Source organism: Heteronotia binoei, chromosome 5 (genome assembly GCF_032191835.1).
Source record: "Heteronotia binoei isolate CCM8104 ecotype False Entrance Well chromosome 5, APGP_CSIRO_Hbin_v1, whole genome shotgun sequence".
NCBI lineage: Eukaryota > Metazoa > Chordata > Lepidosauria > Squamata > Gekkonidae > Heteronotia > Heteronotia binoei.
This window is the reverse complement of record NC_083227.1, coordinates 87,576,044-87,597,610: the sequence shown is the minus strand read 5'-3', so window position 1 is coordinate 87,597,610 and position 21,567 is coordinate 87,576,044. Positions and strand designations below refer to the sequence as shown.

The following is a 21,567-nucleotide window of genomic DNA, read 5'->3' as shown; positions in this document are numbered from 1 at the left end:
CTATTTCTGAGGAGAGGTCAGGGCCAAGCAATTCCTGTGACTCAGGAAGGGTGCTGGGGCTTGGGTCTGCTCCCTTCTGGCAAACAGGGCAGCAGCCCACCAGGAAACTTGCCTATAAGTTAAATGGCTAATCCACCCCCACTGTGAATACAAGGTAAGGATGTCTACAAACAAGAGAAACAAAGGCCCAGTGGGGGGGGGGGGGACACCAGAAGGCTGCCTCATTGGCTTCCAGCATTCTAAATCAATACTACCAGGCGAAGGGCAGACATTATCTTCTGCTGTCCAGTCTGTTCAGAACATAGCACACACAGATGAAATTATGAATGGTGTCACGGACAACCTTGTTTGTTTTGCTCTGTTTTAGGGAATGCACACTGCCAGTTTTGAAAACCATAGTTATAGACCCTGAGCAACTAGATCCCAAGCAACTTAGTGGGCAGCAATGCTGACTGAAGCTAACCTGTGCTCTCTTCCATGCAATTAAATTAAAACCCTTTTTTAAAAAAGAAGATCCATTCATTCATGCTCACTTTTGATCCTCATGAATTTCTTTTGTTCCCTGTTTTAAAAGTGCATGGCAAATATAACACATAAATAGCCCACGACAGCTGGGGATGTACCTGAGAAGTCCCTCTTTTTAAGAGCTAAAATCTCAACAATCTGTTGTTTGGCAGAGAAAAGGAAACAGCGTGCAGACCAAAGTCAGTTCTACCTCCTGTATCAGCAGGATTTTAGTTTTTAAAAGGGCTGTGCCAGCTACTGAATCAGCAATAGGGAACTGCACATACAGGATTAATTTGTACACTTGTATTCTCATCTGTGTAACCCCTAGCTAGACTGGGGGTGGAGGGAGTTCACTATCTGAAGACTGAGAGCTTTCAAAATCCTAATGCAATGTAGCAGAAACCTCAGGGTTACACAAAACTCTTCACTGACTCCAAGTATTTATAACAGTAAGTTGCTTAGGATTGCCCTCTAAGTGATACAATTCAGGATCAGTGTAAGTGCTACTGGTCTTCTCCTTTGCCACATAGTATTTTTTCCATCAGCATTATTTACTGTTTAACAAATCCTTTTCTAAAAGAATTAAAAACTACCTCCCCAATATATAACCAACATTTTATTCTTATAGTCTATCTTCCATTATGGCATAAGCCTTTAAAAAAAACCCCAGTGAAATATACAATCACACAAGATGGAAATATGTACATTAAATGTACAGAACAAAGAAGAGGACATAGAAGATTTACATAATATCTGATGAACACAAGTGAAATATTTTACATTAAATAGCATTTTTAATAGCTAGGATCATTAGACTTCTCTCTGCTCACAGAGAGGAGCCATTATAAAGAATAGGTGATTCAATGTATTAAAAAGGATTATGGTTTTTTTATAATAAAAACCAAAAGTGACATATTCAATGAAGTAGTGCTTTATTTTTTAAATGTTGACATTGGTTTGTAAATACCAGGAACCATAGAGTTAAAGATTTCTTTGCACAATAAATTAAGAGCAATCATCATTTTAAAAGATGATCATCATGACAGAATTAATGTGGCAGCTTGTAGGCTTGTGAGAAATTAAAGCTTCCAGTATGGTAATTCTAAGATGGAAGCCAGACATTGCATTTAGTGAGCAGAATGAGTTTGGGGAGAGCTGTTGGAAGCAATGAAAAAACACACAGTGAGTTTGTGGCAAGAGGGAAAAGCAAACAGATTTCTCCTTTGGTGGGGACGCTGGGCCACTATTTGTCTGGGAAACCTTCATACATCTGTTTCCATTATCAGCAATAATGCCCTTGCAGGAAAGGTAAAAACTAGAAGGAAGGTTGTTAGCCAGTGTAAATTGATGCATTATGAATTCTGTACACAGCTCATACTGGAAGAGTATACAAGAAGATCTAATAACTAGGATCACTAGATTCTTCTTGGTCATCTGACAAAAACTGAAATGAATTTGTGACTGATTAATTTTTCAATATCCATACGCAGGGCTTTTTTGTAGCAGGAACTCCTTTGCATGTTAGGCCACGCATCATGATGTAGCCAATCCTCCTGGAGTTTACAGTAGGCCCTGTACTAAGAGCCCTGTAAGCTCTTGAAGGATTGGCTACGTCAGGGGCATGTGGCCTAATATGAAAAGTAGTTCCTGCTACAAAAAAAAGCCCTGTCCATCTGTTAGGACACTCTGCAAAAGGTAGGGCTGCCAAATCCAACTCAAGAAATATCTGGGGACTTTGGAGGTGAAGCCAGGAGACTTTGGGGGTGAAGCCAGAAGCAAGGGTGTGGCAAGCACAACTGAACTCTGAAGGGAGTTCTGGCCATCACATTTAAAGGGACCATGCTCCTTTTAAATGCCTTTGTTTCATTTGGAATGATAAAGGATAGGGGCACCTTCTTTTGAGCTCATAGAATTGGACTCTCTGGTCCAATCTTTTTGAAATTTGGGGGGTATTTTAAGGAGAGTAACTAAATGCTATACTGAAATTTTGGTGCCTCTAGCTCAAAAAACAACTCCCCCAGAGCCCCAGATACTCACAGATGAATTTTTTTATTAAACCCTACGGGAATCAGTCTCCATAGGGAATAATGGAGTACCCAGCAGACATCACCCCCTTGCTTTCTGATAACCCTGAAGCAGGGGGAAAGCCTCCAAACCAGGGGATCCCCTGCCTCCACCTGGGGATTGGCAGCCCTAGCGAAAGGGGCTGAAATCTATCTTAAAGAAACACCCTTAACAATGCTAGTGGTGAGAACACTTTCTTGGGAGTAAGTCTCCAAACCGGGGATCCCCTGCCTCCACCTGGGGATTGACAGCCCTAGTGAAAGGGGCTGGAATCTAACTTAAAGAAACATCCTTAAAAATGCTAGAGCTGAGAACACTTTCCTGGGAGTAAGTCTCACAAACAGACTTGAATAGAATTCTGAGTCAACCTGTTTAAGATTGATCTCTAAGTGACCTGTTAGATTATGAAAAGGGCTATGGGGGGCAGAAGACAATAATACATTTAGTCTAAACAAAAAAAAATGTCCTGGCAACTTGGAACTGTTTTATATATTTTTTAAAAAAAATCATTGGTTTGTACTGACAACATATATGTATAAAAAAGGGTTTGAGACACCAGCAGACCATAGTTTTCCCATATATAAGTAAACCGCTCAAATACAGTCTGAGCAGTTTGTGCATAGCTGCAATATATTTCTAAAGCACTGTGCAGTTTTTTGTTGTGGTTGTTTTTCTGAAGGACAGAGGATGATAAAGTAGGCATTGTTGCAATTGAACCCCTTAGGAAAACATCCAAGTACTGCATCATCAACTCAATGTTTCCAATATTCCACAGTGGCTGTCACTCAACTCTTGTCTCAAAAGGGATCCAAGTACTGACACCATTTTTTTTTAAAAAAAAGGGAAAAACTGTTTTCAAATGAGGATGTGGATTTTTTTTTTTAAAAAAAGACTTTTCAAACACAATAGCACTGCCGTTTCCTCTCCAGTGCCATCATCTAGTCCACACTGTGCAGAAAATTCCACAACTAACTCTTTGATATTCTTTTTAAGTAAGGCAGTAAAGGCTTGCTAAATGTGCATGAGAAGGGCACATTCTACTTCAAGTGGATATATTCCAAAGTCTGCTTTGATCATACACAGAGGTGCATGTTCTGCCCATTAGTTTTGCTAGTTGCTGGAAGCAAAAAATTAACCTTATCCCATTCCCCAAATTATGTTTCCTCCTGTCCCCTGCAGCTCCTGAGAAAATACATTGTGTGAATGATGCCAGCAAGCAAGCTGGAATTTACTGTCATGGAGGTCTTTCATTTCCAGTCCTGTCCACACAATGCATTATCACAGGAATGCCAAATATAAATGCAAAACACCATGTTAAATTAATGGGCCTTTCAGTGTTACTGAGAAGCATAGATGAACATGTATGCCATCCATTTCTTCTTGCTGCCACATGGCCAATGCTAAGGCAGCTTCCATTCTAAGCCTTCTGGACATACCAATCAGAGTTACATCTGACTGTTCCCATTCTTTTTGGTCACTAAAGCTAAGAAGAAACACCATGTTCAGACCGGCATGTCACTGAGTCCATATGGATCATGCTCCGGACCAATCAAACACCTTATCTACTGCACATGTACTGTGTTATTCATGAAACTATATGAGGATAGGCTGAATTTCCCTTTAACTACTCTATTTTTATTTTAAGTCTTAATTCTGGTAGTGTAAAATAAATATTCTCTCAAGTTCTCCTCCACTGTTTCAAAAAATATAAAACTATGCACAGTCTTAGCTGGGTGCAGTAACATTTTCCCATCACTTCTCTTTGTAAAAAAAGTTTTTTTTTAATATATAAACAAGGAAAGCAACCCATTGGGCTCTATAAATAAGAGCAGAAATCATCTTAGGACAGCAACCCCTGCTGGTAGACTGGAAGAGCTCCTCCCACCCAACCCCACCTATTTGCAGACAAACTGGTCCACAATTTCTGTGCACTTCTTGCATTTCACATAGCAGCACCAATGGAACTTGCAGTGGCAGCGTTCTGTCTGCACTGTCTTGAACTGGTCATAGCCTCGCCCACAACACATGAGTTCACAGCCGTCCATGCCTTCAGAAGTCTTATTGCAGAGCCGGCCCTGCGTCCCCAGGGAACCAGTGCTCTCATTGCGCACACAGTAGTCTGGGCTGGGATCAATGTACACAAGGTCATGGATGGTTGGAGCATTGAAGCGGCTGTTCACCTGCACCAGCTTGCCCCGGGTGTTGAGTTTCATAGCTGCTGCACTATCATATTTCTCCTTCAGAGCATCACCAACTTTGCGGAAGTCTGCTAACTGTAGCCAACAGGTCTTCAAACTGCAGGATCCAGACACACCATGACATTTACAGGACACGTCTGCCAAGCTATACACCGTCTAAAGGCAATGGAAAAAGAGGGAAAAGGTCAGTGCAACTGCTGCAAAATGTACTGTGCCTCAAGCATAACAGAGAACAACTTCAGCATGGCCTTCCCAACAGTAAGACATCACAGTCTACAGCATGTCCCTCCCTGTCTCACTATGGTCACTTTTCTGAAGTGTATGCAAGCTTAGAAATGTCAAGTAGCGCTTATTGTGAGGAATTTGTTTCCTTTACAAAAATGAATTGCCTAACTCTCAGCTGATAAGTAGCAAATGCAGGATGTCCTACAGAAAGAGGAACCTCAGCATGGTCTGCTTGTCAAAATATTTGGGATTACTCAGTTGAATTGTCAATAACAGTTGCACAAGACAAAGGGATGTTTGTAATGTATCTCCAAGATAGTAACAAAGCCTTCCCTGTAGTATATCAGTTACTTAAAATGCATAACTTTCTCAATTCATGGGGACAGTATATGTAATATACGGTAATATATGTAATATATTTAATAGACCTCAAAACAGAATCATGTTTATTTTGCAGTGCTCCTGGTGTTCTCAGAGCCGGTACTGTCCCCACTGGAGGGTGCCATAAAGTACTGTGTGGAAAGCTGTTTTCACAAAGTGGCTTACCACATTAATTGGGCAATTTTTCTGTATCCTCCCTCCCCCAGGCATTTGGATTAGCAAGAAGAGGGAAGGACATACCATAGCATAACATACGTCTTTGAACATAGAAAATCCAAGCTCAGTCCTTAGTATCATTAGTTAAAAGGATCACAGAAGATGACCCCTAATCCTGCTATAGCATTAGTGGACCTATGCTCACAAGTAGCCCCTTATGTCATATTTAAACTTGATAAGCCCATGCGGTGGGTGAGCTGTTTGAATCTGGCAACCCACCACATGGTGATGGCCACCACTTGAAGCAATTTAAAGTAGCTTCCATGTGTTGTAACAGCTACAATGAGTGAAATAGGACTGGGAAGCAGACTGATTGAAATGGTGGTCTGTTTTCTAACTTGGTTGTTTCTAGGTTATCACAGAAGAAATGCCCTCAAAGCTTTTAATAAACAACCACTCTAATGAACATATGGAACTACAGCATACCCTGGCTACCTAGTTCAAATTGACACAGATCTGCTTCCACCATTAAAATTAACAGACAAGCTTTTGCAAGGAAGCCCCCAGAATCTGATAACAATGTAGGCTACTACGAGCTATAGTTATGGCCAGTGTTTCCACCAAAGTATATTAATGTTCACTCATGCACTACTTTTAAGCCCTGAGCACATAAATTTTCATCTCAGCGCAGGGCAACACAGTCTGGGAGAGATCTCCATGCATCTCCTTGTGCTCCAAGGTACTACAGCACCTGGGAAGCAGTGCTCATCCTCCTCTCACACTGCATGAGCTATGGGCAATTTCCTCCCACCCTCTTTCCCTTCCCCCCTCCTTCACTACCCATCAGTAGTTTGTGCACAGTGAGGGAGCTTCCTGAGAGGCAGCACATAAATGGAGCAGAAGAACATGGAAGCTCAAGATTGGCTAGGCAGTGGCAGTAGCAACAGCTGAGGAAGAAATGGCAGAAAGGCACAAAAAGCATGGTGGGGCTGCACCTCCTACTGCTAGCCTCCTAAGGGGTGCACCAGCAGCACTGGAGGAAGTTGGCGGTGCATGGTGTGGATGCAATGCAAGGTTGCTAAGCAACCCCAGCCTGGGGAAGAAGCTTCACCACATAACTTTTCCACTTTTTTGCAGAGTGAAGATGGTCTTCCATGTCAAGAGCTCCAGCAGAGATGTAAGCAATGAGGGGCAGATGCACAGAGACCATCTTTGGCCCAGCAGAGAGGCTCCCCCACCAAAGGGGCTTGCTCAGTTGAACAGCAACCTCCAGAGTGCTTGTTTTGGAGTAACCATCTTGGTCTCCAAGCACTGTTTGTTTAAGGCACATAAAAGGGAGTAGTAGTGGAGAATAGTGTTAAATTACCAAGATCTGTATTCCCCCTCCCCTCTGCAAACACTTAGTTTAAAACTCCTCCTTAAAGCATGGCAAATCGTAACAGGGGAAAGCACTTTAATGTAGCAAAGAACATGCAGTCCGTGTGTCAAGGACGACATGTGTACTTTGAACAGGCATGCATTTTGCTGAAAGGATCCCCACAGCAGAGATGTCAGATGCACTGGAATTGTATGCAAAGGGATGTACATCAATAAAACTTTAAATGAGGGGGTTGTCAAACGTGTCTGTGATGACCCAAGAAGGCATTCTTGAGGGAAGGCTTGCAGAAATGTCAACTCAGGGTGCTGTAGTAGTGGCAGATGCTGTTTCTACATGGGAGATTGCTAAGAAGCTAATTCACAATAAAAGTGCAAATGTCAAAATATCGTAGCGTAAATCTGTAGTAGTGTTATGGCTGCTGTGTGCTTTTCTGTTGCCTTCTTTGAAAAGGGGCAGCCAAAATGATCCCGGTGTAAGGACAATTTGCATACGAAGTTTGAATTGGATTTTATTTTATAGAGATATAGTACAAAGCAAGAACAGAAAATTAATCCATTTCAATAAAACTGTGCAAGATCTAATTTCATCTTACAACTTTACGGTAGATTCAGGTGGGCAGCCGTGTTGGTCTGAAGTAGCAGAACTACAGTGTTCCCAATCTCCTGCTGGAGGTAGGTTTTCCCTTGATTTTGGGGCCTCCAACCAGCTGGCCCAGAGCGCCAACAGCATCCAATGTGCCCAGCACAATTACGTACATTGCACATTGCACAGGGACGCTCTAGCATTTTGGTATAAAACTCTATGGCATCATAGAGTTTTTATACCAAAATGCTAGAGCAACCCCACATGATGTTTTGGGTGATGTAACTGCACTGTGCACAAAGCATGCATGAAGGAACTCTCCCATCAGCAGCCAGGTAGGACCTAGCAACCCTAGTCTGGTGGCACCTTTATGACCAACAAAATTGTATTCAAGGTATAACCTTTCATGTGCATGCACACCTTTTCAGATACAATGAAATGGAAAATACCAGTCCATACATATATTAAAGGTGGGGCAGTAAATTACCATAACAGATTCAAGAACCAAACACATTCAAGAACCAAACAGAAATAACATGTCACAATTAAGGATAGAGCTGCCCATATATCTCCAATTTTGACATGTCTATGTCCCCCACCACCACCAATAACTGAACCCAAATAAATAGTGACCATATAAACTAAGGTTGTTATTCCTGTTTGGTCCTTGAATCTGTTAAACACTTTCATTATGCTGTATGCTAATTTACTGCTCACCCTTTTGCCTATATGTATGGACTAGTATTTTCCATTTCATTGTATCTGAAGAACTGTGTGTGCACACAAAAACTTATGCCTTCAATAACTCTACAGTACATATCAATGCCTAATAATCTTCTAAAAAACTAATTTACATAATAGTCAAATGTAGGCTTGCTCACAACTTTAATGCTAGTTGCTCACAAAACAGAATTTTTGCTTACAAGATGGCATGGCTTAGAGGGAATATTGGTATGGCTTAGAGGGAATATTGGTATGGCTTAGAGGGAATATTGGTGTGGCTAACCAAAGTTAACCTCAAATAAGATACATATGTACACAAACATATTCCAATGTACTCACAAAAGCTTATGTTGAAATAAACCTGGTTAGTCTAAAAGATTCTACATGATTTCTGCTTTACTTTCCTGTAATTCACTTTCCTGCAACAAACTAACATGGCTATCCTTTTGGAATTGTCTTGAAGGTGTCAGGTCTGTTTAACTACTGGTTGAGATAATCAATATATAATCAATTCTAATTCAGAAATTTCACACTGGACTCTTCCCTTAACGTTCCTTTGTTGAAGAATAGAGTCAGCATTTTTAGTAATACATGTATTCCTTTACATAGTGGTGTCACAAAGCACAGAAAGCTAGCATAATGTAGAGGATAGTGTCAGACTAGGAGCTTTGAGAGCTGAGTTCAAATCCCCACTTTGCCATGAAGCTCACTTGGTGACTCTGGTCCAATCCAGTTTCTCAGCCTAACTTATCTCATAGAGTTGTTTTGAGAATAAGCATAGGATGTGAGGATAGTCATGAGCTTCTTGAAGGAAGAACAAGCTTAAACATACTGGAGACATCCCCCATTTTATTCCTACTGTTTCATGCATTTGACTGGGTACCTGATTAAGCAGGCTCACAAAAGCTTATGCTTCAATTACCCTGTGAATCTTCAAAAAGCCACTAAACATCTTTTGTTCTCAACCTCAAAATATTGCTTTATGGTTCTAGTATGGAATAGGGGATCAGTACAGTATATTTCCAGTGGCCAGACTTGCTGCTGACTAAGTAATGAATGAGGATGGAGAAGAAATCTTTAAATGGGAGGGAAGATACAGAAGTGATCCCACTGAGAAACACCAAACTGACTGTAATCCAAGCCAAGATCCCTTTGAATTTTGGTTCAGCTCATGAATATAACTTGGCTCCATTCTGAACAGCCCTAGCCCATTCCTATCCTCCAAGTTTTATTTCCATTATCAGTGATGGGCAGGACTGTTTCTTGAATTTCTATTAGATCCTAAATCTTTTTGTTTTTGCTGTCAAGTCACAATCAACTTATGGCAACCCTGTAGCATTTTCAAGGCAACAGTTGTAAGGTTACTAGTTCCCAGGTGGGAACAGGGGATCCCCCAATTCCATGTGCTCCTTCCCACTTCCAGCCAACTGGCCAGCAGGGAAAACCCCACCACAAACTGTGATGATGTAACATGGAAGTAACATCATCATGTTAGTGATACTCTGATTTGAGGGCAAATTTACCAGAGTTTTGCCTTCAATCCAGAGCATCCCACATGACATCACCGATGTGATGGCATCACTTCTGTGTGATGTCACTGCATCAACAATGTTGCCATGGACAGAGCCATGCCCACCTCCTGGAGGGCTCCCTCCCACCCACCTCACCAGCAGAACATGAGTATTCCATTGCCTGACCCTGCATAGAAACTATGGGCTTCCTTGGTAGTCTCCCATCCAAGTACTGACAAAGGCTGACCCTGCTTAGCTTGCTAGATCTATAGAATCAGTCCTAGTCTGGCAGCTGCCACTGGGGGACTTTTTTCATGTGCACTTGGCACACAGGGCATGATGACATCACCAGGAAGATATGTATCATGCCAGACATGCCATGCTGGGATGCTCTAGGAATTTGCAGGAAACTCTATGGTTTCACATGGGGGACACTCTAGCAATATGGGGGGGGAGTCATACCATTGGCCATGCTGGTGGGGCTGATGGGAGTTGTAGGCAAAAAACATCTGGAGAGCTACCCTTGGCCACCTCTGCCATAGAGTTTTCCCCCAAATTGCTAGAGCATCCCACAAGAAACCATAGAGTTCTCCATTAATTCCTAGAACCTCTCGTGTAGCATGCCTGGTGCATCCCATGTGTCACTTCCAAGCACCACACATGCTGCATGGTGACTGGACTCTTTGGGGGGTGGGAATCCCCCTGGCAGCCTCCTCCCTGCAGGTAGATAGGGGCCTGCCAAACTGAGGGATCCTCCGCCCCTAGTGGGGACTTGGCAGCCCTAGTGTACAGGTTTCTGGGAATTATAATTTGCTAGCATTTCTGGACCCTTACTAAGACCTCCAAGGGCCCAACCCAGAGATCTTTGCACTAGGAAACATCTGGTGATAAATGTCAGGGGAGCTAAGAAACAGCTATCCCTTTGTGCCACCCTTTCCTTTTCTGCTCCAGGAAAGTAAATTTGAAGGAAACAAAGGGACCCAACAAACATGATGCCCAGCTGTTGTCACAGTCCTGATGATCACACAACTAGGCCTGGAGCTCAGAATGGAACGAACTTTAACATGAGCGACTTCAGATGTAATCTGAACTGATCCCCCATTGGCTCTAGTTAAGAGGAACTAATTCTGAACTGACATGCAAAAACACTGCCAGTAATAAATAGTAGCCAGTGAAAGGGAGAAGAATGATGAGGAAGGTAGCTGCCTGCTGGCTTTAGAGTGATTTCTGTGGTTCTCTTTTATAATGGTAATGTGTGCATTTTAAAATGCTACTTCTTGAACTATTGAAAGACTGGTGTAAAAATAATTTTAAAAATACAATCCAGCAAACTATATATATATATATGAGCAAATCCCAGTGAAATCAATGCCACGGGACTCAATCTCTGTTAACTGCTGCAGAATTGTGCCTGTCGGCTAGGATTCAGAACAACACCACTTATGGAGTGTACACTATTTCCCACCAGAGTTTTATCTTTCAGAATTATCCCTCTTGACTCTCCAATCTTCTCTTTAACCTCTATTTAAAAAAAAAAGCAGGGCCTAATCCAGGCACATTTAAATGCTACTGGTTACAGTTGAAGAGATTAAAGCAGACACTTAAATTTGCTTCCATTGAAATAAATGGCTGTTAAAAGCCTCTAACATTGATTGACTCATACTCTTAGCTTAGGAGGGGTTAGGCAGAACAGTGGTTCAAAGGGAGTGCTGGTAAGGGGGATACTCTGCATGCACTGGTGCCAATTTCCCTTTGAATGGCCATTTTATGTAATTTCAGAAATGTTTGGGTTTCTTTAAAATCTCAAGGGCAGTTAAAGAGAAGTTGTATGAGAGGTGAGCTACAGGTGAAACATTCCAAAAAGAGAAATGGGTCTCCACACAACCCCCTAGACCCCAGCCAGAGTAGTTCCTTAAATTTATCTTTCTAACAAGCTTTGAATAAATCATTCCTGACTAGTCACACAATTGACTGGCCTACAAATGCTAGGCTTGCATTAGAGATCAGCATTTTCTTTTCCTTCCATTCTCCAAGAAAGGCAGGCAGCTCCAACAGCAGACTTTCCACTCTTGGTTCCAAGGTCCCTTCCACACCAAGCTTAATGCATGGCACAGAGACTCCAGCTAAGCCTGAAAACCCCTGAACAAGTTTGGGTGAAGGACCGGCATACATCGCAATATCCTCTTTGTAAAGCCTTGGCAAAGAGGCCTTGATAATTTACCCTGTATAAATAGACATGAGTCAATGTTGACATAGCCCCAAATATCCTGGGGTCTGACACATTAAGGTGGATGCTAAATGCCACTTCCACCCAGCACTGAAAGGGGGGAGGGGAGTTCAAACTCTGCCAAATGGCACGGCAGGAAGGGAGAGCAAAAGGGGTGGGAGAGCAAGGAACCACTGAAAGGCTATGTAGGCAACTGTGAAAAGTCATTTTTCTTCAGCAAATCGGCCTTTCCATTGCTTTCAGATGCCTTCTTCTCACATTTAAATGCTATTAATTTTCAATTATCCTTCATCCTAATTCACCTTGAAACGTGAGTCTAAAGTCTCCAGCCGACTACTCCTGGCACCATCCGTTCTAGGAAAATAATGACTTTGGCTCCTTCACTCCAGAGCAATAAAATGAAGTTTACACTCTTTCGTTTAAAAGATTTTGAAGATTAAAAAAGCCATAAAAACCGAACTTCCACCACAGAAGAACATGTTTTCTAATAATATAGTGAAGGGGCCTTTTTTTCACAGCCTCACAAGGAAGAAGAAGAAGAATAGCCACACACACACACAGAATAAGGTTTCACTCTGGGAATCATGGTGCTTCATTGATCCCCTCCAATGAAAACTGGAATCAGTTGGAAACATAAACCCATAAAATTCTATCCTGCATAAAATCCACTGCCCTTTCAACAGTTTTATTAGAACATCCTGAAGTGAAAGGTGTCTTCTGGATAGGGTTTTCATTTGGATCTCCTGGAATTACAACTGATCTCCAAATGACAGAAATCAGTTCCCCCAGAGAAAATGGCTGCTTTGGAGGGTACACTCTATGGCATTAAACTCTGGTGAGGTCCCTCCCAGTTTGGTGTAGTGGTTAAGTGCGCGGACTCTTATCTGGGAGAACCGGGTTTGATTCCCCACTCCTCCACTTGCACCTGCTGAGATGGCCTTGGGTGCTGTGAAAGCACTCTCAGCCCCACCTACCTCACAGGGTGTTTGTTGGGGGGGGGGGAGGTAGAGCAGATTGTGACCACTCTGAGATTCAGAGTATAGGGCGTGATATAAATCCAAAAAAATCTTCTCCCAAAATCCTGCCCTCTGCAAAATCTCCAGGTATTTCCCAAACTGGAGTTGGCAACCCTACCTTCAGACACATATGAAGGAAGGAAACTAATCAAATGGCCCTATATTGTCACAGACTCATTCTCTTCCTTCCGTTGCTTCCTTCTCTCATTCAAATTGATTAACAATTTCTCTTCTGTATCTAAAGAAAAGTACTGTTAACATCTCTGAGCTCAGCCATCAAGTCTCACTTGAAAGCAATGAGGATGAAAATTCGCCTTGCAAATCCAACAATCACAATGAGATAACAGATTCAACAAACCAAATGGTGCTTGGAAACCACACTTCTGGCATTCACGTAAGAGGAAATGGCAGGAGGAAAAGTTCTGTTTGGCTACTTACTCTTCTCCCCGCTTCATTGTTATGCAGGTTCATCAAGATCCTTGAACTCTCGTAAGATCCTTTCTGATATATTCTTTCTCGCTCACGGGCATCCACAAATTCCTTGGCAAAACGATAGCCATATTCAAGGTTGTCCCCACAGCCACCCCAAAGCCAGTCCCGAGGTAAATCTTTTGGGCGGGCAGCCCTGCTGCAACCACAGGAAGAGAGCTCCCCCTCTCTGCAGGCCCGGCTCATTGCATTGACCACTCCAGCAGCACTGACAGCATAAGTGAAGGCAGTCTCCCTGCTGCCTGCAAGGAAAAACAAAAAGATTCACTATTCAGTACAGGGCAAAAGATAAGGATTTAGACATTACATTATGAACCTTCCTCTTCTCCCCCAACCCCCCCCCCCAAATGATCTGTGTACTTTTTAAAAAAAGTGAATTGCAAAAAAGAAACAAGATACAACATTTCACCAGGATTTTTGGGTATTAAACAAAGCTCAGATTGGGAAAGCAGCACCAAAACACTTCCTTTTGGAACATCAGTTTTGAAAACAGCTAATCAAAGACTTTTGCTAATAAGGAAGGATCCTGTCATAGGAGAAGTTTCTGGCCTAGTCATCTCTCCAATTAAGTGACAGAGAAAAATGTGTTCCATATATAATGAACATATATGAAAAGAGTGAAATAATGTGTACTTATTGATTGACTGATTTATAATTTTTTAGTAGTTTTTCATGGCAGATTTTTTGACAAACAGATTATGGGCATTCTTGTGGGACAGCTTGAAAGGAAATTCATTTGTTAATACATTACCTCATCCCACTTTACCCAGATAGAATTCAGCTAGACAAACTTCACTTGACATGGAAAGAGAGCACCACATTAACAGCTGGAATACATTTCACCAAAGTCAGAGTTTGCTTCTGGTCTCCTGGAAACTCACATTTCCAGTTCTTTGAGAAAGGAAACCAACATCATGGTCCCAATCCTCACTCCTTTTCATAGTAGAGATTCTCAAGGAATCAGTGTGAAAGAACTTTTGAACTCCAAGAGGTTCTCCTCAAGATTCTAAGCACCTCAAGTTTTACAATCATAATCTTGAGGCACTTTTCAGCAAGGACCTAATTTTTTTTAGACAATTATATGTATTAGCTCATTCCAACAACCAACCCGGCTGCTTCGGACAAGTTTTGCTACAAGTTGTTCTATGAAATATATTAAAAGAGACTTCTTTAGAAGTAGATCAGACACCTACACACCAACATTCATATCTGAAAATACACCAGCCTCTAAGAGATACCTGTATCAATACAAGTCCTCCAACACTTTTGTTTATATTGGTCTGTTTGGCATATTTAGCTTTGTCTTTGTAGGGCTACTTATACTTTTACAAAAAAACCTGATGGCAACTATTGATTATATCTTAAAATGAGACTCAAGTTACTCTCTGCTATGCACACTATGGAAGAACTCCAAAATCTCCACTCCACTAGGATTTGCAATGAGCTGCATAAGAGTTTTGCCACTCTCTAATCCATCTTTCACTATATTATAGAAAAATACTACATTTAGGTTACCCCAACTTCTCCCCCTTTTTAAAGAATCCTTTCAAAAGTGAATAAAGGCCAAAAGTTAGACATTAGTGTACTTATAAAGATAAACAACAGGTGGAAGAAGCTGACTTGCTCAAGAGGGAGCAGGAATCTTCTGAGCAAGTTTATCCTGTGCCATGATTTTTTTTTTTTATAGAGACCAGAGAAACCCATTTGAAGCACATTTATTATCATGATAAAAAGGCAGAGTATAAATGTTTTAATAAATAAAACAATAATCATAAAATAAAGCAAGCTGTATCAACCTTGACATTATTGAAACCCTTGATGCCCACTGAATGTTGTCTGGTTTAGAAGAGCCTCACTCTGTGAGAGACATAAACATGCTTGCTTTCCCTATATGGTCACAAAGAATCCCTAGATGCATTTTTGGTGCCCATTCCCAAAGGGAAGAAAAGAAATACCCGCCCCCCCTACCCCCGGACACCATTTTCAGAGAAAGGCCTCCAAGCAAGCAAGAACATCAGCTGACCTTTCTCCAAAAGGAATTTTGGACTGCCATCCTGCACAGATCCAGATGGGTAGCTGTATCTGTAGAAACAGAAAAGAGTAGGAGTCCGATAGCACCTTAAATACTAACAAAATTTGTGCCCAGGTATGAACTTTCATGAAAAAGTGAGAAGTGACTCACAAAAGCTCATACCCTGCGATAAATTTTGTTAGTCTTTAAGGTGCTACTGGACTCTTGCTCTTTTCTACTAACCCTGCACAGAGTTAGGCCACTGAGATCCAAAGGTATTGGTGGGATTCAAGCAGCCTACCTGTACTTAGGAGTGCAGCCTTGATTTTTCACAGATTTACTCCAAAATATGTTAAGATTCCAAGTTCTGTTTTCTTAGACAAGCTCTCATAATCCATGGCACAGATTCCATTATCATAGCCAAGATAGTAGAACCGTTCTCCCACAGGACGCCCAATCAGACTTTTTTTTTCCCTGAATAAAATTACTCATTGCTTTGTTGCAGTTTATTGCTCTCTCTCCCTCCAACAACAAACATACGTTCCTCTTATTATGCAATGAACTTTCCAAGATCATTCAGATACACAGAAGCAGCACATTTTATTGAAGCCAAAGATATTATAGCTCACTGATTCACATCCCTCTGACATTCCTGCCAAAGTTTGTCCTGATTTTCTCCAATCAGGATTACAACTCTAAGGGAATGTACAAAGATCCAGTCCTTCACTAACCAGGATTCTTTTGGGGTACCGTAACCATGTTTCAATTTGCTATTTTAGCAACAATGCATTTTTATAAAAACAATACAAAGGTAGCAGCATTTAGTGATTGACATCAGTGGAACCTGGACATCAGCCTGAGCCTAAAATAACATGCAGATTTCTAGAATTTGATAGGGTAGATCAAGTTTATAGTTCCTTATATTTTCCAGCAATTCTATCAACAATGAATTAAAAAAAAAAACTTGAACACACAGGGTCTAACAGACACCATCTTCTATGGGAACTGTACTCAGCAGTGGATTTATAGCAATTAGCAGTGTGTGTAAGCAAGATGCAGGAATTTGAAGTAGAACTCTTGTCTCCCCCATCTCAAAAATAGGCCCCACTATGAAACAACAACATATACTCCCCCCCCATGAATATACCCTTTCCAGAATCTTTAAGAGCTGGACACACACATTGAATGCCTCTATTTTCAATTAATTAAATGACTAATTACCCTGCTATAGCACCTCAAATAAATGCAGACATATTATGGATAGGCAATGAATGCAAAGTGGTTCTAATATTTCTATAGCCATTTTTTTTTTTGCCATGGTAATTTAGACATCACCAAAGTGCCACTCCTGTATGCTTGTACATAGCTTGGCAGTAAGAACGTAAGGTTTATGAGAAGCTGCTAGCATCATCAGAAGCAGGTGTTTAAGATTCCAATTATGCAGTGCCTCTGCCATTCTATTTGTTTTGGGTTTTCAGAGCAGGCCAATGGCAATCTATCCACATTGTAAGTTCCACAGCATCTGTAACACAAGACTGCCGGAGAATACTTAAGTCATTAAGAAGCAAGTGTTTTCACTTACTGCATTTATTTTAAAAAGGCACTGAAAATGTTTAATCTGAGCTTTTGTAAAGCTCATTTTTACATAAAATTAACTTCTAGAGTCAATGTGACTTAACAGCATCCCTTCAAGCAAAGCAGAAGTCTATTAAATTCATAAATGAAGTTACCTTTAATCTAATTTTAAACTCATTCCAATCCTTTCCTATCCTGTTTCAAAAAGAAGAGTTCAGAATTAGATTTAGCTCTTAGCATTCTGAACTGCTGCTATTCCCAAGTTATGAGTTGTTCATTTTCCAAAAGTTGTTAGCAAAGAGAGAACTGTGGATTTGGAGATAGAGATGTTATTATAACTGGAGATGAACCCCTCAAGATCTGAGTGATCAGTGCACTGCCTTCAAGCCCAACTTTTTGCTAAAGGGATTTGAGGAACAAATCCTTAAATTGTACATGGGGGCAGTTTTGTGCTGACATGAGCTTTCCAACGCGAGTCAAAACAGAAGGATAGGAAAAATCTTATGACAGCATTTTTAATTGACAGCAATAATTACTTTGAGGCACGCAACCACCTACATATTCACTTAGCTTCATAAGAAACACACAAGTTGCAAATGCCAACGTATTTCACTGCTAAACTGAACTCTGCTATTACCCAAATGCTTTTGCTCTGCAAAAGACTGTGCGAATGGACTGCACATTAAAAAGTAAGAGTTCAGAAGATACTGACATGCGGTTAACTGGAGGTGAATTCAGTTGTACAGTTTTGGTTATTCCAGCCATGAAAATGACCCTGTAATGCCCCTCTTTGTATTTCTCTCCCTGCATTTCTGGTGGCATTTTCCACCACTACCACACTGAGATAGGACTTGATGTTAACCTGTATTAAGGCATGCTGGGAAACACAGAATTCCCTTTCCACTTCACCAGCTGGCTCACATTGCTGCTTACTTCCCACTGGAGATCGCCAGCGGTGGGAGGCAGCAATGCTTTTTCTTTCTTGCCAGGTTTCACTGGTGTGTAAGAAACCTGGCAGGACCTTTTAACACAGAACATTAAGTCAATACTACGCACATATCCTCCAAGGCACTTCCTACCTATCTGCATGACTCTGCCAAAAACAGAGTTATTATCCACAGTGCTACAATTCCATCTTCTGTGGCGGAACTGATACTGGCATTCCTTAATCCCCGTCTTTGCTCCCTCTCCAATGTACTGCATGTGGTCCTGGTACAAGTGGCAGAGTTTCTTCTGTCCTTGAGAAAGCCCCGCCAGCTGGCTGCACAACGGCTGGGCTCCAATTATGTATACCTCTGGCATCTGAACAGGGTTCATAGGATTCATGTGGTTCATGCCCAGAGACCTGTGTAAAGAGAGAAATTATATTAACACGGCAAAGCCTCGAATGCAGGTCATGAATTCTGCAAACACAGATCAGGGTGGAACTCAGATCTAAATGTGGTCTGTGAATTCTGCAAATATGAATGCATGTGGGATTCAGCCTCCAACACATTTACTTGGAAGTAAATCCCTTATTGTGCTGAGGAGAGCAGCCAAAATGTGCAAAGGGGGGAGGGGGAGAATCTTCAGCTTTGTTTAATGGTTGGAAAGTTAAAGCAAACCATATGCATGAAGTTATTGAGACAAGCATCAAGTTTATGTTGCTAAATATGATGCTTGCCTCTCTCTAACACATCTTTCCTCCTAACGTTCAAGTTTCATATAATCTTTTTTTATCCATACACATTTTTATTTTAGGAAAATACAAGATGATCTGCCTACAACTTTGTAGATCAAGTCGGACAGAATGTACCAGATTTTTTTTTAAAAGCAACTGCTTGAAAACTGACTTCAAACAGTTCAATCTGACAGTTGATAAAAACTGAAAAATTCCTATGCAAGTGAGATGTGGCTCACAACAGAATTTCTAGATAAAGGGATTGTGCCAGAAAAGGCTGACATTTCAAATGCACAACCAAGAAATGATTCACAAGTGGATTGAATCTAGTTTGTAAAAGGAGGGAAGGGGAAACCCTTAGCAAATTATTTATTAAAGAAAAAAGATTTAAGGAAAGTAGAAAAGAATTCTTAGCTTAACAGACATTAAGAAGTTATAACAATCATAACGTAAAACAACCACAAAGTTTGTTCCCATTTACTTTCTCTTGGATCCAATGATGTTGGAAGAATCATCTTGTTACAAATTGGGCTTCATTCAGGATTTAACTGACTCCATAAACCTATTTCCCTGCTAAAAGTATGGGAGGAATATTTTGATTCCTCGCTCGAGATCAATGGCAACAGTTTTTGTAAGACTAATCACGGCCTTGTTCGTCTTTTATGTCTTTCCTTTTCCAGAGTTTCATAAAGGAAGCTTGGTCCATGGGTTTATGTCTGTATATACAGATTGTAAAAAGCTTACCACCAAGAGCTGGCTTCTATCACCACTTGGAGAAGCGAGGAGAAGATGGCCAGACCCAAGAAGAGGGACTGGGACGTCATTGCCCTGCCCAACGTCCACAACGCTCCACTTTGGGCTGAGGCTCCCATCGACTTCTAGAAGGGAGAAAGAGAAGGGGCAGACCTTTAGCGGGGCGGGGGTTGGGGTGGGCTCCAAGCCTGGTTGCTTTGGGAAGCAACTGCCCTTTTCCCCAGGGAAGGAGCGCGCAGCAGCAGAAGACCGAGTCCCTTCCAAGTCATTCACTTGCCCAGCCTCACCAGGAAAACTCAGCCTTTCCAGAAATCTTGCAGCATCGACCTCCCCCTCACTCCCCACCAACCCGGTTCCCCAACAGAGAAAGAGAGCCGTCCGGGCACCTTGGGTTTGCTTTCTTGCCGGCCGCCGGAAAGCAACAAGTGGGGAAGAGAGCCGAGGCTCCGGATCGCGGGCGTGTTCGCGGGGTAGGGAAGCCGGAGAGAGCGAGCGAGAGCGAGCAAGCGAAAGAGACAGCTGGAGCGCTCAGCTCCGAATTCACAAAGTCTTCATCTCCTACCCCCCACCTCCCTGCGCGCAATAATTATGGGAGCCGCTTCCAGATGGGAATCATCGGAACGGATCTCACTCTGGAAGGTGTTTGCGAGGCACGTTTTTCGCTGCCGGCGATCGGCCTCGCTCCTCCCCAGCCCAGCTCATAAACTTTCCAAGTTCTTCCTCCTTCTTCCCCCACCCCCAGCAGAGCCAGCCAGACCCTCGGAGCGGGACAAGCCAAGCCCTGCCTGCAGTGCAGACTCTCACACCCCCCTCACACACACACACACACACACACACACACACACACACACCCCGCGACTGCGAGGGAGGGGAAGCCTGGCTGGACCGCCGGGAGGATGGAAACGCCTCGCCTAAGCTCTGGGGAGCTTCAGCGAAGGTACGAGAGAAGGAGGGGCGACCTGCCAGGGAGGCGGCCGGAGAGACACAACGAGGTGGCCCGGAGGAGAGCAGAACCCCCTCCCCCCCACCCCCCACAGACACGCATACTGGAAGCGAGCCCAATTCGTTTGCGGTCCCTCTCTGGAGCGAAGCGTCTCCCACTGGTGCGCGCAGCCCCTTTCAGAGGGCGCTCCTTTACCGAGCGGGTTCGGCGGCTCGAGGGACAGCAAGCTCTTTCCAAGAGCATAATGGGGAGGGGAGGCTTCCTCCCGCTCTCCTCCCCCCCCCCCCCAAATAATGGTCAAGGGAAGCGAAACCGGATGAGAAGAAACACCCCAAGGCGGACTTTTTCCACAGTCCCCCACCCACCGGGAGATGGCCTGCCTCCATCGAGGAAGCCACGTCCCTCCGTTTGCAGGACCCGAGAAGGGCACTGTAGAGATCATTCATCATGCCTAGGGTCGCCATACGTCGGAAGCGACCTGATGGCTCATAAGACACGCACGCGCGCGCACACTCCCCCCCCCCCCCAAGGGCTCCCTGTGTCTATGATGGCTTGGGACTTGACCATCCAGAAGGCTTCATTCTCCTCCTGGTCACAGAACCCTTCTGTATCTTGAGCCTGACGACAGTTCCAGGCGACTTGGGACGCCGGCGGGTGAATCCCGGAGGGGAGAACCGCGGGCCTTACTGGGCAGAAGGAGGGTTGAAGGCAAGGCGCGGGACTGCTCTCTCGAGTTTCCTGGTTTGAAGCGCTGCGGCCGCCTGGTTTCAGGGCGAAGATGGGCTCCGAAGTCAAGAGCCGGGTTCAAATGTGTAGGGCCGCTGGCGCCTCCCAAGCGGGGATTCTTTCGTTTTTCACCTCCCGTAGGCGCATCGCGCTCGGGGTCTGTCCGTGGAACCGCGCAGTTCAAGGCGGGACAGAATGCGGAGCGCGTTTTAAGTCTCCCCTGTACACACGGCTGATTTCGATGTACAATCCAAAATTGGAGGGGGGGGGCAATACCCAAATCGTTTGCATTGGGTCGAGTGGAATGTATCGCCAATTCAACGTGTCTTGGATGCCTAAGTATGCACTGAATTGAACGGCTTCGTTCACAGAAAGGACGACGGCCGAAGCTATCTCAGCATCTTGCGAACAAAGAGACTCTCCCCTCCCCCCCCCCCGCTCC

General features: G+C 43.0%; 1 protein-coding gene across 1 annotated transcript; it reads right to left on the bottom strand.

Annotated features, from left to right (window-relative positions):
* Positions 1-4,333: 4,333 nt before the first annotated feature.
* On the bottom strand, positions 4,334-19,581 carry WNT5A (Wnt family member 5A). The gene is made up of 4 exons (XM_060239778.1): positions 19,448-19,581; positions 18,123-18,388; positions 13,407-13,699; positions 4,334-4,925 (listed from the first exon to the last, which is right to left on the bottom strand). Exons 1-4 carry the CDS (start codon positions 19,573-19,575, stop codon positions 4,467-4,469), a joined length of 1,146 nt encoding a protein of 381 aa, XP_060095761.1. The 5' UTR covers positions 19,576-19,581; the 3' UTR covers positions 4,334-4,466.
* Between the last annotated feature and the right edge of the window lie 1,986 nt (positions 19,582-21,567).